General features: G+C 36.8%; 1 protein-coding gene across 2 annotated transcripts in view; it reads right to left on the bottom strand.

Annotated features, from left to right (window-relative positions):
• LOC142334548 (uncharacterized) overlaps window positions 1-13,554 on the bottom strand; it is a 128,327-nt gene that overhangs the window by 31,099 nt on the left and 83,674 nt on the right. For both annotated transcript variants that reach the window (XM_075382669.1, XM_075382668.1), the window contains 3 exons: window positions 13,225-13,437; window positions 6,591-6,849; window positions 1,787-1,936 (listed from right to left, as the gene is read on the bottom strand). In XM_075382669.1, coding sequence (XP_075238784.1) covers window positions 1,787-1,936; window positions 6,591-6,849; window positions 13,225-13,437 — 622 coding nt within the window. The remainder of the gene's footprint in view (window positions 1-1,786; window positions 1,937-6,590; window positions 6,850-13,224; window positions 13,438-13,554) is intronic.

Genomic DNA, 13,554 nt, shown 5'->3' on the forward strand with positions numbered 1-13,554 from the left:
TTTTAAAGCATGATTCGTGCTTCATATGCATGATTTGCGCTAAGGTGTGATAAAAGGTGTGAAATTTAGAAGTTTTGAAAGAAATTTCATGCTCACTTTAAACAGAAAGGATGATTAAACCGCTTTGTTCTTTCACCGTTTGCCAAGTTGTTACGCTACGAGATGTCGGAATTTCATGGTCTAAAACGAAAAAGCAACACAACTTGAAATCAAGATCCGTAACGCTTTCTCTTGCTACGATACAATTTCCAGAAGTAGTTAGACAAATTCTCAAAAATTTTGGCATTTTTTTCAAGAAACGCTGCAAACAAAGTCAGTTTGAAAAAAACGCAAAAACTTTGAGTTCGGACCAGCGGTGAACTTATGTTTTGGTGTGCAATACGATCAGATGGACGAAAATTGCTTGTTAAGTGTACAAACAAGCTAAACAGTGTCGGTTATTTGGAAATTTTGAAAACGTACCTAGAAAAATGCCTTTCCTGCACATTATTTTTCAACAAGATAATGCACCTGGGCGTAAATCGAAAATTATTGGCGATCTTTTCCAAAGAAAAAGATTTTAAGGTACTCGCATACAGTCCAGCATACAGTCCAGATCTGAATACCTTTGAAAATTTGGTTCGTTTTTGAAGCAACGGTTACAAAACAGACCGTTTTTGGGAAAATTTAGAAGAAAAAGTGTATGAAATTTGGAATGAAATTGACGCAGACGTCGTGAGCAACCTGTATGAAAACTATACAAACCGTCTACTAAACGTTAGAAAAGCTAAAGGTGTAATGACGCGTTATTAGAGAACAAATTTGAACTCGAAATGTTATATTATTTGATGTTTGTATTGCTTTTTGAGAAAAACTTTAGGTGTACGTAGCTTTTTTTGGGTCCATAGTATATGTTAAAAAAGTGCCCTCATTTTTTGCGGTTTAATCTACTCATTGGTTTTCTACTAATTGATTCAATATGTCGCTTTAAGCACTTTAAATAGCATAAGTGAGCCATTGATAAACGGATTTAACTATTCAAGATTCTTGCAAGAATCCGACAAGAAATGAATCTGGCGTACAAAACTAAAAGGCCGTTTATAGCTCTAGGCAGGGATTTGTAGTCAAGTTTGTGATTTTAAGACCGGTTTAATGGCTCACAAAAGTGCTAGCGGAATTTAAAATCTTGCCAGGACGTTTAAAAAATCACGTTTAAAAGACTGCCAGGAGGCAGTCTTTTAGAGCATAAAAATTACTGAAAAGGAGATAAAAACAGATTAAAAGACCTCTGAAAACTCAGAGAAAGTCCAGATGAGCTTTAAAAGTTGACAGATTTGGATGAAAGTCAATTCTTGCGAGAATCTTGCAAGATTTGAATTTTTGCGAAGCTCTATCAAAATGAATGAGCAACAAAACAGTATGGTTAAATTTTCGTTTTTTGGTCTAAATTGGCAGTTATAAAAATGTTAATTGATATTTCACATCTTCGCAAAATGGTGACAGTCTGGATGTTGGTAAATGATGGTAAATGACAGTCTGGTAGATGATTTTATGATATATTCTCAACAAAATTTCATTTACACACTTTAAAAGCTCCTTTATAACAGTGTATTCAAAATATGCCTGGAATGTTGGTTTTAACTATTTCTTTAAGAGATCAAAGAATGTTTCAAGGACCTTTCTCAATAAGATGACTAGAGATATGACATTTCCGACACAATGTTAGCTATTGATGTGAACCAGCTCAAACAACAACCGTGTCACTACATTTTATTTTTCTGAATATTAGAAAAAAAACGAGTCATACCTAATTTAATAATTGAAGTCGGGTTAACTTTGTAAGTTGTGTCCGCGTCTGCTTCGGGCAGATCTGCAATCTGATTGGCTATCTCAATTGGCATCATTAGCGGAGACGTGTTTCTGAGGAACCACGAAAGTGCATCTTTCCTCATTTCATCTTGAATACAGAAAATGTTAATCACCGCCTCATAATTATTCAGTCACCTCATAAAGGTAGAAATTCAAATTAAATGGCTCAAAAATATGTTCTTTTCAGAGAAGTTTGGAGGCAGGTTAAACAGATCAATTTTAAATTTCCATCCAGTCCTTTATAGACTGTAGAAAAAATACATGAATGAACTGTTAACGATAGTCGAATGACTTATTTATAATATTAGTGTCAAATCGTTTGGGGGGCGGTCAACAGGACGACGTTTCAAATGGACGACAGTGAAATTTGTTTCATCTGGACGACAAATGCATGCATCCTCAATTATAATCCTCGCTTAACACTGAAATTTTGACCATTTCATCCATATAATGTACTCTCAAGCATCCATAATGACTAACTTAAACGAGAAGAATTATATGTTTTTACCCCATAAGGCCATGCCTCGCGGGTCATGGCCGTGCCTCAGCGATCCATGGACTAAATTATTGGCTTATATTGAGATTTTGCATGAGATTTTGCGACGTTTCAAATTGTTATTGTAAATTGTTTGCAAGTAAGTTAGCAGTGCTGTACAAACGAGGCCGCACAGAACCGCCACTTAATTAATAGGTAATCAAAAGCCTCGCTGGTCCTCGTCAAGTGATGCCAGTGGCAGTACTAAAATCATTTAAAAGACAGATAGTCAGATGGTTAAGATGGAAGGGATTGGAAATGATCAACTTAATATATTAAAGAAACTATTTGTTCGTTAATGCTAATGTAATTATCTCTAAAAATACACTGATAACGTTTTAATTCTCTTTCACAAAATATTTGTACTTTTGTAGGTAGATTGGGGTTATATTTCAAGATCAAGTTCGACATTTCTCTTATCATTACTCCTTGTCGTTTAGGGTTGTGTCCACTAACCGCGTTTGTAATTTTTAACAGACGGGATAATAATCTTTTTGGCTTAACTGACTCCTTTTCTTTCTCTGTTATAAGGAAATTTAGACGTTTTATTTCGCATTCCAATATAGGTATCTCTGTTAGTTTCTTCAAACTGTTCAAAAACGTGCAAATCTTTGATTGAATAGATTTTATACCTTTCTCAATTATGCAGTGCTGATTCCGTCCATTTTTCTTTAAAGATGATTCAGGCAATTTGTTTTTTTTTGTTGCCAGAGGTTAGAGAATTGTCTTGCTACTGGTTTCAGAGACTTAAACTGCAAAGCTTAGTATTGGTCGTCCGTAAACTTCAAAGCTTACCGGAAACCGCAGTTGTTGAATTTGATCTCAGCTTATAAAAAACCAAAAAATTTTGACAGTGTTGAACATAATTTGAGAATATGCCAAATAAAATTAAGTTTTTCATCAAAATGTACTCCATTGTACATTAAAGCCGTTTTCTGGCTGATCGCACTATTCTGCAAAATTTATCTGGTTGAGAATATTTTCTGTTTGCTTTCAAATGCAATAGGTGCGTTTTTTTAAATGGGGGTCAGTTTGTTTCGCAGAAAACAGTCGGCAACATATTCAATTGACTTCCAAAATTTTTTTCTACTTGAATAAGCATTTGGCTTTAAAACAGCGTCATTAGCGAACAAAAATGCACTGGAGTCACAGCAGAAGTCCTGAGTACCGTTCATATAAACTAGAAAGAGAAATGGTCCAAGCACCCAACCCTGCGGTACTCCATATTTTACTGATAAGTGTGCCTACCTGACTTCAACTGGTTTCAGGCTTTGTTGCCTGTCAAACAAAATGGACTGCAGTAAATTATATACAGGTCCTCTCATTCCTACGTTTTCCAGCTTTCTAAGAACAAATTTTGTTCAATTGTGTCTACTGCTTTCTTCAGATCTTTGATGACTGTCTTCACATCTTTACATGCATTTTTTAAGTCTTCTCTGATGCCCTTGACGAAATTAACTAATGCACTAGTGGTCCCTTTTTTGATCGAAAACCAAAATAACTTTTTTAACAGAATCAAACTCCTCGAGGAATGTTTTCATTCGATCACACGAGTATTTTTTCTAGTTTTTTCCCGATCATTGTTATTAAACTGATTAGCCTGTAATTCTCTGCTCCGTAAGTATTTCGGCACTTATGTATTGAAATTACAACTGCTTTTTCAATTATTTTGGGAAGGTTGTTTTTTCGAAACATTTGTCGACTCAAAACTCAAAACGTCAGTGTAGGAACCATAGAATATTCTAATCATTTATGTATGAAGTTATTGTCGCCGTCAAATTAACTACCCTTTTAATTTTTCAATACTTTAATGACTAGTGATATTTCGGTTTTAATGGTTGAATTGAAAAACATGCTATTTAAAATTCTTTCTTGTCTTTCATTTTTAGCAAGATTAATTAATATATTCTATAAAATTTTTCCGATAGCTGTGACAAAACTGTGAAATTTTCCATCTGTTTCTTTGATAGCCCCTCTAGTTTTTTTGTATTTTCTTTCAGTTTTTTATTGTATTAAAAAAACTCCTGGAATTGTTTTTGCCTTTTTGTGCAACCTTTTTAAGTAATGGCTTCTTTTGTTCTCTCTTATTTTCTTTCGCAGCTGATCCTTGATTTTATTGAATTTTTTCAAAAACCTTCAAAAACCATTTGACTAGTTTACGATATTTCGTCCATACTTGAATTCGGTTTGATATAGATCACTCTTAATTAAAAAAAAAGCTTTTGTCAAATTTTGCGTTGATTTTCACAGTTAAACTTTGAATACAGGTACTGCTAAACTTTTTAATAAATTCTGATTAAATCCATACCTAAAAAGATCCCGACCCCTCCTTCTTTAGATGTATCCCGTTTGCTTGTAGCAGTCTGCTGGTAGCCATCAAAGTTAATGCACTTTGTGTTAGTTTGATGATAAACGACACCTATATTCTGAATGAAATGTGCGACAGATTATATTAAAACATGCAAAATCTCAATTTTGCTCTTATTTTAGTCCTATTTCACCGCGATAACTGGCCCGTTGCTTCAGCATACATCCCAGAACAAGTGAGAGACATGGCCATGGCCAGCGGTTCACAATGTTCTTCATATTGTTTGCTTAGTTTTCGTTAGTTCTAGTTATTGTGGAGGTTTGCGATGATTAAAAGCGAGAATTGACATCCAGAATGCATGCAATATTAGTTCATATGAAACAAATTTCAGTGGCGTCATCTGATTTGTCGTCCTGTTGATCCCCCTCCCCCATAGAAAGTCATGCAGTGCAGGTCAGGGTGAGCATTACTGATCAGACAATTAAAGACAAAGAGTTTGGCGAGGACGGGCTGGGTTTGAAGTGGGTTTCTAAGCAAGATGGTTGCGTTTTACATCAACAAGTACTTTTATCAGCCTGAGCAACTCTTTCTCGAGAATTTTTCACTCGTCCAAGAATACTGGCTATACTGAATAAAATCATTTTAACCGTGGTATATATCTTTTCATAACTTTTCCAAGTCTTTTCAAAATTGGTTCACAAGAACTAACCAATCTCTGTGGAATTGGTTTTTCTTTGGTGCAGTTTTTTCGACGCAATCAGAAAACATGATTTGGACAGTAGAGTGATCACTTACTGCGAACTTGATGACTTCAGTTTCTATTTTCTTCGAGCAGTAAACTGGTTCAATATTAGTTATCGACTCAACAGTTTCTCTAGTATACTCAACGTTTGACATATTGTCTAAGCTGTAAGAACTGAAAATTTCTTTTAATTTCTTGTGCTTGATGTTTTTGCCACTGTGGTCAAAGTTAAAATCTCCGCAAACAATAAACAACTGTTCCGCTTCCGGAGGTAGTTCTTCAAAAACCATTTGACTAGTTTACGATATTTCGTCCATACTTGAATTCGGTTTGATATAGATCACTCTTAATTAAAAAAAAGCTTTTGTCAAATTTTGCGTTGATTTTCACAGTTAAACTTTGAATACAGGTACTGCTAAACTTTTTAATAAATTCTGATTAAATCCATACCTAAAAAGATCCCGACCCCTCCTTCTTTAGATGTATCCCGTTTGCTTGTAGCAGTCTGCTGGTAGCCATCAAAGTTAATGCACTTTGTGTTAGTTTGATGATAAACGACACCTATATTCTGAATGAAATGTGCGACAGATTATATTAAAACATGCAAAATCTCAATTTTGCTCTTATTTTAGTCCTATTTCACCGCGATAACTGGCCCGTTGCTTCAGCATACATCCCAGAACAAGTGAGAGACATGGCCATGGCCAGCGGTTCACAATGTTCTTCATATTGTTTGCTTAGTTTTCGTTAGTTCTAGTTATTGTGGAGGTTTGCGATGATTAAAAGCGAGAATTGACATCCAGAATGCATGCAATATTAGTTCATATGAAACAAATTTCAGTGGCGTCATCTGATTTGTCGTCCTGTTGATCCCCCTCCCCCATAGAAAGTCATGCAGTGCAGGTCAGGGTGAGCATTACTGATCAGACAATTAAAGACAAAGAGTTTGGCGAGGACGGGCTGGGTTTGAAGTGGGTTTCTAAGCAAGATGGTTGCGTTTTACATCAACAAGTACTTTTATCAGCCTGAGCAACTCTTTCTCGAGAATTTTTCACTCGTCCAAGAATACTGGCTATACTGGATAAAATCATTTTAACCGTGGTATATACCTTTCATAACTTTTCCAAGTCTTTTCACAAACTTATTGTTCGTCTTACTTATAATCGCCTCGTCGATTCCACTCTTAGCTCCTGTCATTTTGATGACCTGTGCTAAGTTGTTGCAGTCCTCCACTAACATTTCAAAGTTTTCCTCCAACATTTGAACAAGTCCCTTGACGTTTTTGTTCATGTTTGAGTGCTCCTTGGCATTAACGGCTCTGCAGATACTCGAAAGGTCTTCAATCACAGTTTGCAGGGATCTGCCTCGTAGCAGGTAAACCAGTGTTTGAAAGTCCGTATAGAACGAGACAATTTCCTGCGAAAAAGACATCTGTTCATCAGATATTTTTTTCACTCAAAACTAGAGCCATTTGTGTTCCAACTACCTTTATGTAAGTATTAAGTTTGTTGAAAGTATAATGTTAATTGTTTAAAGTATGGAAAGATATACGTACCTCATCCACGTGCTGATTTACATCTTGGTTATTTATGAAATGAATGAATGCAACAAGGAGCTAACACGTGCTATTTATACTAGATTTGTCCCCAACTTTTCATATTGTTATGTGTGATATGATGACCCTTGATCTTTTAGAGAAGTAAATTATCAGAGTAAATAGCTAGTTAAGATCGGATGTCATAAGAAGTCAAGGAAGTTATAAATTAAAGGTGATCACCATGAATGTAAAAGTGCGGTATTTTGGGGTAATAAATATGGACTGAATTTCGTGTTAATCGCCACAGTTGTCAACCATTATTTCTAATTTAACTATTCGATTACAAGATTTGTCTCTGCGTTCCCATTAACCGACAGGTTATGGGCCCAGAGTTTTTCTAAGTTAAGTAATCAACCCCCATCGTAAATAGCGTTGTTGCTGCGCCTCTTTGCTACATAAGAGGATCGCTGGAATCACTGGGGGAGGAAGACAGAGAAGACAAGGAGAGACAAGCCTTGTAGTCAAGAAGTGGCCAAGTGGGACCAGAAGAAGCAAGAGTAAGAAGCTTGTGTAACTGGTTGGGGGACTTCAGTTGTGGAGTTGAAAGCTTGTGTAACTGGTTGAGGGACTTCAGTTGTGGAGTTGAAAGCTTGTGTGACTGGTTGGGGGACTCAATTGTGGAGTCGGAAGCTTTTGTAAGAGGTTGGGGGACTTCACTTGTGAAGTGAGCAGTTTGTGAAGCTGGTTGGGGGACTTCATCTGTTGAGTCGAGAGCTTGTGTACCTGGTCGGGGACTTCAATCGTGGAGTGCTAAGTGTGTGTAGCTAAGCAGTGGATTCTGCTTGTGAAGTCAAGAGTGAGTGGAGCTGTTGTGGGGGATCAAAAAGGAGCGCGGAGGTTCAATTGTATAACAGAGCTGTCGGGGAACAGGGATTGATTAGTATAGCTGAGAACAGCTCAGCTTAAACAACTGTTTCATTTTCAATTGTGTGTGCTGTGCTTCTGTAAGATACAAGTTTGGTTGAAAGACACGAAAGTTGGTGGTAAAACAATTCTTAATTAGGAGTAGGATTAGGGTTCGAGTACATTATCCTCGGAGGGTGTTGGTATCCTCATCGTGCTTAATCGCGGCAGAAAAACCCTGGCTCAATGTCAATGTTCTGCTTTCGATTTTGTCAAGGATATTACAGAACTCGAACAGAACACCAACTTCTAGATTAATTTAGTCGACCAAACTCTTTTTGCTTAGTGTTTTTTTCTAACAAGTGCTACCATATTACAACAAGTGCTAACCTGGTGCTAAAAAGCATTTTTTGGATACACAAACATAACGACTCACCGCTTCGTCGCCCTATAACAGCCACCAACAGGCAACAGATTCATACACGCGTAGAAAGGAAAGGAGTTTTGATCTAAGTCCGAACAAGATTTTTTTTTCACAGCCCGACCCTTTTTACAAAAGAATTTTTACCTATAGCAGTACTAGCTTAGAAAAACAAAGGACATAGTTGGGACATCATAAGTCTTTGGTTCAGTAGGGAACAATTAAAGCTAAAGAGTTAATTTGAGGCGAACGGAAATTAAACGAAAGTAAGACAGGCCTGACAATGAGCTCAAAATTAGAAAGGTTGGTATTCAGCGGGCGTGAGGATGATTTCTTGTATTTTGCTGAACAGTTTGAGGCTCGTATGCACTCTTTAAAACTTGGTAAAGTTCTTAGTGGAGAAGCCACCTATCTAGATTATGTGCCAGCTGTTAGAAATAATTCTTCGGAGGAGCAACGTAGGCAAGCTATAGAAAAAGGGAGGGAAGAATTAGAAGAGAAAAAGAAGACATTGTGGTACGAGTTAGTTCAGGCTTTAGACAAAACATCAGTTCTTTTTCTTAGACCACATAAGGGTGATGGCACCAGAGCTTGGGATGTACTGTGTAAACGCTTCAAAAGTTTTGAGAGACCCCAGCTACACAAATTGATAGCGCAATTAACTAGCCTTAGGAAGACTTCAAGTGAGAGTATAGTAGATTATCTCACCAGAGCAGATGATATGCAATACAACTTAACACTAGTGAATGAAGGAATTAGTGAAGAAATGTTTGTCTCAATAATTCTAAAAGGGCTCCCGAAGGAATATGAAACTTTCGCAACACTCGTGAAATACAGCAAAGACGAGAAAACTCTAGAGGAAGTAAAACGAGACCTGATAAACTTCGACAATGAAAATGTAAAATCCAAAACAGAGAGCGTATTCTTTAATAAGGAACGGAAATGTTTCAACTGCCAGAAAATGGGACATATCGCAAAAGAATGTAGGTTTAAGAAAACGATTCCTGAACAAACCAAAGCTTCTCAAATGAAATGTTTTAAGTGTGGTGAGCACGGACATATAGCTAAATTTTGTAGAAAACAACAGAAATATGAGAAAAGGTTTGTAAGTCAAAGCAGGAGAACCAACCAGAGGGTCACGCAAAATTTAGTTGAGGAGCAGAACTTAGAAGAAGAAGAAGAAGAAGAGATCTTTTCCTTCTTTCAAACGTCGGAAAACAACCTTGCAAATGAGCTAGTTTTAGACTCAGGTGCTACCAGTCATATGATTAGAGATGAAAGTTTATTCATAGATATAGACAAGGAGTATTCTGGTACCATCACTAATGCAAACAGCAGTAAAAGTTCAATCAGTGGGAAAGGAACAGTTGAAATTAGGGTTTTGGATTCCAATGGTTTAGCGCGAAAAATAAGATTAAAAAATGCGTTGCTTGTTCCCAACAACACAAGGAACCTGATATCAGTGTCAAAACTTAGAGCAACAGGCAATGAGGTCGTCTTTGGTGTGACTTTAGAAATACGGACTAAGAACGGAACAGTTTTCCCTTTCGAGGAAAGAGATAGTTTATTTATCTGGCACAACATTGATTACGGTGAGCAGTGCAACTTAGCAAATGGAGATACCCTTAGTTTGTGGCATAAGCGTTTGGGTCATAACAATGTTGAGGACATATACAAATTAAAAGATCACGCAGTGGGGCTAAAAGTAAACGAGCATGATTTAGCAAACTGTGAAATGTGTCAGCTAAATAAATCAAAGAAACTTCCAGTACCAAGAGACTCAGGAACAAGAGCAAGTGAAGTCTTAGAAATTGTTCATACTGACATATTAGGGCCCATCCAACCGGAAGCGGTTGATGGTCATAGGTATGCAATAGGGTTCGTGGATAGTTTTAGCAGATATCAGAAACTATATTTTTTGAGGACAAGGGACGAGGCCTTTGAAAAAGTTGAACAGTTCTTTGCAGACATCGGACAACCAGGAACCTTAGTATGTGACGGTGCAGGGGAATATGTGTCAAATGGCATAAAACAATTATGTAGACGAAAAGGCGTTAGGCTTGAGTTCTCGGCACCGTATACACCACAAGAAAACGGAAAGGTTGAGAGGAATTGGGGGACAATCACCCCAATGGCTAGATGTCTTTTAGAGCAGTCAGGTTTAGAAAAAGAGTATTGGCCATATGCACTTAACATGGCAAGTGAGATTAAAAATTTTTGTTTCCATTCAGGTATTCAGAAGACACCTTTTGAGGCAATGTACAAGAAGAAACCTAACTTAGAATCTATCAAAGTGTTTGGTTGTTCAGCTTTCGTTCATGTTGAAAAAAATTTTCGTGGTAAGATTGATAGAACTTCTCAAAAAGGAATATTCTTAGGGTCTTCAGACAATAGTAAGACTTATCTGGTAGGTACTCCAAATGACAAAGGGATCTTTAAGGTTAGAAAATCTCGCAATGTAACTTTCAACGAAAACGAAATGTTTATTGAAGTCAAAGAAAAGAAGGAGGAGATAGTCAACAAGCATCATTCAGATGGTGATAGAGATTTAAACCCGGTAGCTTTCCTTGGTGAAATTGTTAACAACGAATTGCTACCTAAGTCTATTGATGAAGCAATTAGGGATAAAAACTGGTACGAGGCAATGAAGTTAGAATACAACTCATTAGTGGAAAATAAAGTTTGGGAACTGGTAGAGAACAAAGGAAATAAACCCATTGGTAGCCGCTGGCACTTTGCTCTTAAGTTTGGCCCTAGCGGGGAGATAACAAGGTATAAAGCTAGATTCGTAGCAAAAGGATTTAGCCAAGTTCCAGGTCGAGATTACAACGAAACATACTCACCAACAACTCGCCTCTCAACAATTCGAGTACTGATAAGCTACGCAGTAAATAATAACACCGAGTTGAAACAAATGGATATTAAAACAGCATACTTAAATGCTGACATCGAAGAAGAAATCTTCATGCAACAGCCCGAAGGGTTCGAAAAATTTGACAAGCAAGGAAATCCATTAATTTGTAAGCTGAGGAAAAGTTTATATGGATTAAAACAGTCCGGTAGAAATTGGTACTTAACAATCAAAAATTTTCTCAGTCAATTAGGTTTCGCAGCTGCTATTCAAGATGAGTGTCTTTTCATAAAGAAAAGTGAAAATGGTATAGAGGGAATAGTGTGTCTTTGGGTAGATGATATGGTGATATTAGGATTGCAGGAAAACTTTTGTGAGAACTTTAAAAATAAAATTAGTGAGCAATTTCAAATTAGCAGTTATGGAGATCTTAGTTGGTTCTTAAATATAAAAATTGAGCGAACAGAAAACGAAATAAAGCTAAGTCAAGAAGCTTATGTAGAAAAATTGCTAGAGAAGTTTAACATGAGTCAATCGAAGACACTGGAAACACCATTAGACGTTAGCCTGAAACTATCAAAATTAGATTCACCAGAAATAGGAAGCAATGAGCATAAAGAAATGCAATCATGTGATTATAGGGGTATAGTGGGATGTTTGAACTATTTGGCATTAACAAGTAGACCGGATATTGCGCACGCAGCCAATTTATTGAGTTCGTTTGTTGAAAATCCTGGAAGGCGACATTGGAATGCGGCAAAAGGGTGTTTACGTTACCTAAAAGGTACAAAATCAGAGAAGATGGTTTTTAGAAAAAGTGAGAAACTGGAGTTAACAGGATTTTCAGACTCAGATTGGGCAGGCAATATAGACAATAGAAAAAGTACAAGTGGTTTTTGTTTTAAACTTAATAATAGTTCAGGTGCAATCAGTTGGGCTAGCAAGTTACAAAAGTGTGTATCTACTTCGACAGCTGAGGCTGAGCTTAACGCCGTAGTCGAGGCCAGTAAAGAAGCAGTACATTTGGTAAACCTATTACGAGAATTAGATTTAGAAATCCAGCAGCCAGTAAACGTCTTTGTAGACAATCAAGCTTGTATTGCTCTTAGTAAAAATTCGATGAATCACGGAAAGACAAAGCACTTTTCATTAAAAGTGCACTTCGTTCGGAATTTAGTCGAAAGTCGACTATTAGAGCTAAACTACTTACCTACCGATCGCATGCCGGCAGACACACTTACAAAAGCATTGGGGAGGACCAAAGTATCACTTTTTCGTGATGTCCTTCTCGGAACAAACACTTAACATGATAGGAGGAGTGTTGAAAGTATAATGTTAATTGTTTAAAGTATGGAAAGATATACGTACCTCATCCACGTGCTGATTTACATCTGGGTTATTTATGAAATGAATGAATGCAACAAGGAGCTAACACGTGCTATTTATACTAGATTTGTCCCCAACTTTTCATATTGTTATGTGTGATATGATGACCCTTGATCTTTTAGAGAAGTAAATTATCAGAGTAAATAGCTAGTTAAGATCGGATGTCATAAGAAGTCAAGGAAGTTATAAATTAAAGGTGATCACCATGAATGTAAAAGTGCGGTATTTTGGGGTAATAAATATGGACTGAATTTCGTGTTAATCGCCACAGTTGTCAACCATTATTTCTAATTTAACTATTCGATTACAAGATTTGTCTCTGCGTTCCCATTAACCGACAAAGTTTACATCATAAGAAGGAGTTCTTCAATTAGCATTAGTGGCCAATTAGTTTGTAAAAATGAACTATATAGTAGAAAGGAAAGCTGCAATTCTCAATCAAGCAGCAGACAGTACTTGGCTCTTCTAACGAAATGGCGTTATAGTCAATGACATATAGTGTATGAACGTTTGGGATCTGCAAACCTGGATTTACCGCTACTGCGAAACTCAGAGTTTCATGTAATGCTGCAGCAAAAAGAAAGTTGCTTTCTAATCTGCGTAAATTTATTTGGTTAGTAGAAGTTACCAGTTGCCGAAGAATTTATAATCTAGGGAAGTTCAAACCTACACATGGCCCCCTCGTAAACTCACCTGTGTATTAAGAAGCTGTTTTAGCTGTAATGTGATTTGGTGCATAGCACGGGTATTGTAGACGCCGTTTGCAATTTTGAGTTTGTTCTCACTCATACACCTCTCTGGCCTTTCCAAATGCACTTCATCGTCTCCGAAGGACAAATGGAATGGTTTATCAGCACAGGATAGGGTACCTCGGAAGTAATCCAAAAGAATCTGCCTTAACTCGACCTAAAAACGGTTACTTTCTACTAATTTTTTTTGATAGACTCATTATATTTGATATTTTTATAAGTTATTGAATATAACAAACTTTTTGTTAGCATCAATGACGACTGTGAAATATGA

Source organism: Convolutriloba macropyga, chromosome 2 (genome assembly GCF_964194025.1).
Source record: "Convolutriloba macropyga chromosome 2, txConMacr16.3, whole genome shotgun sequence".
NCBI lineage: Eukaryota > Metazoa > Xenacoelomorpha > Acoela > Convolutidae > Convolutriloba > Convolutriloba macropyga.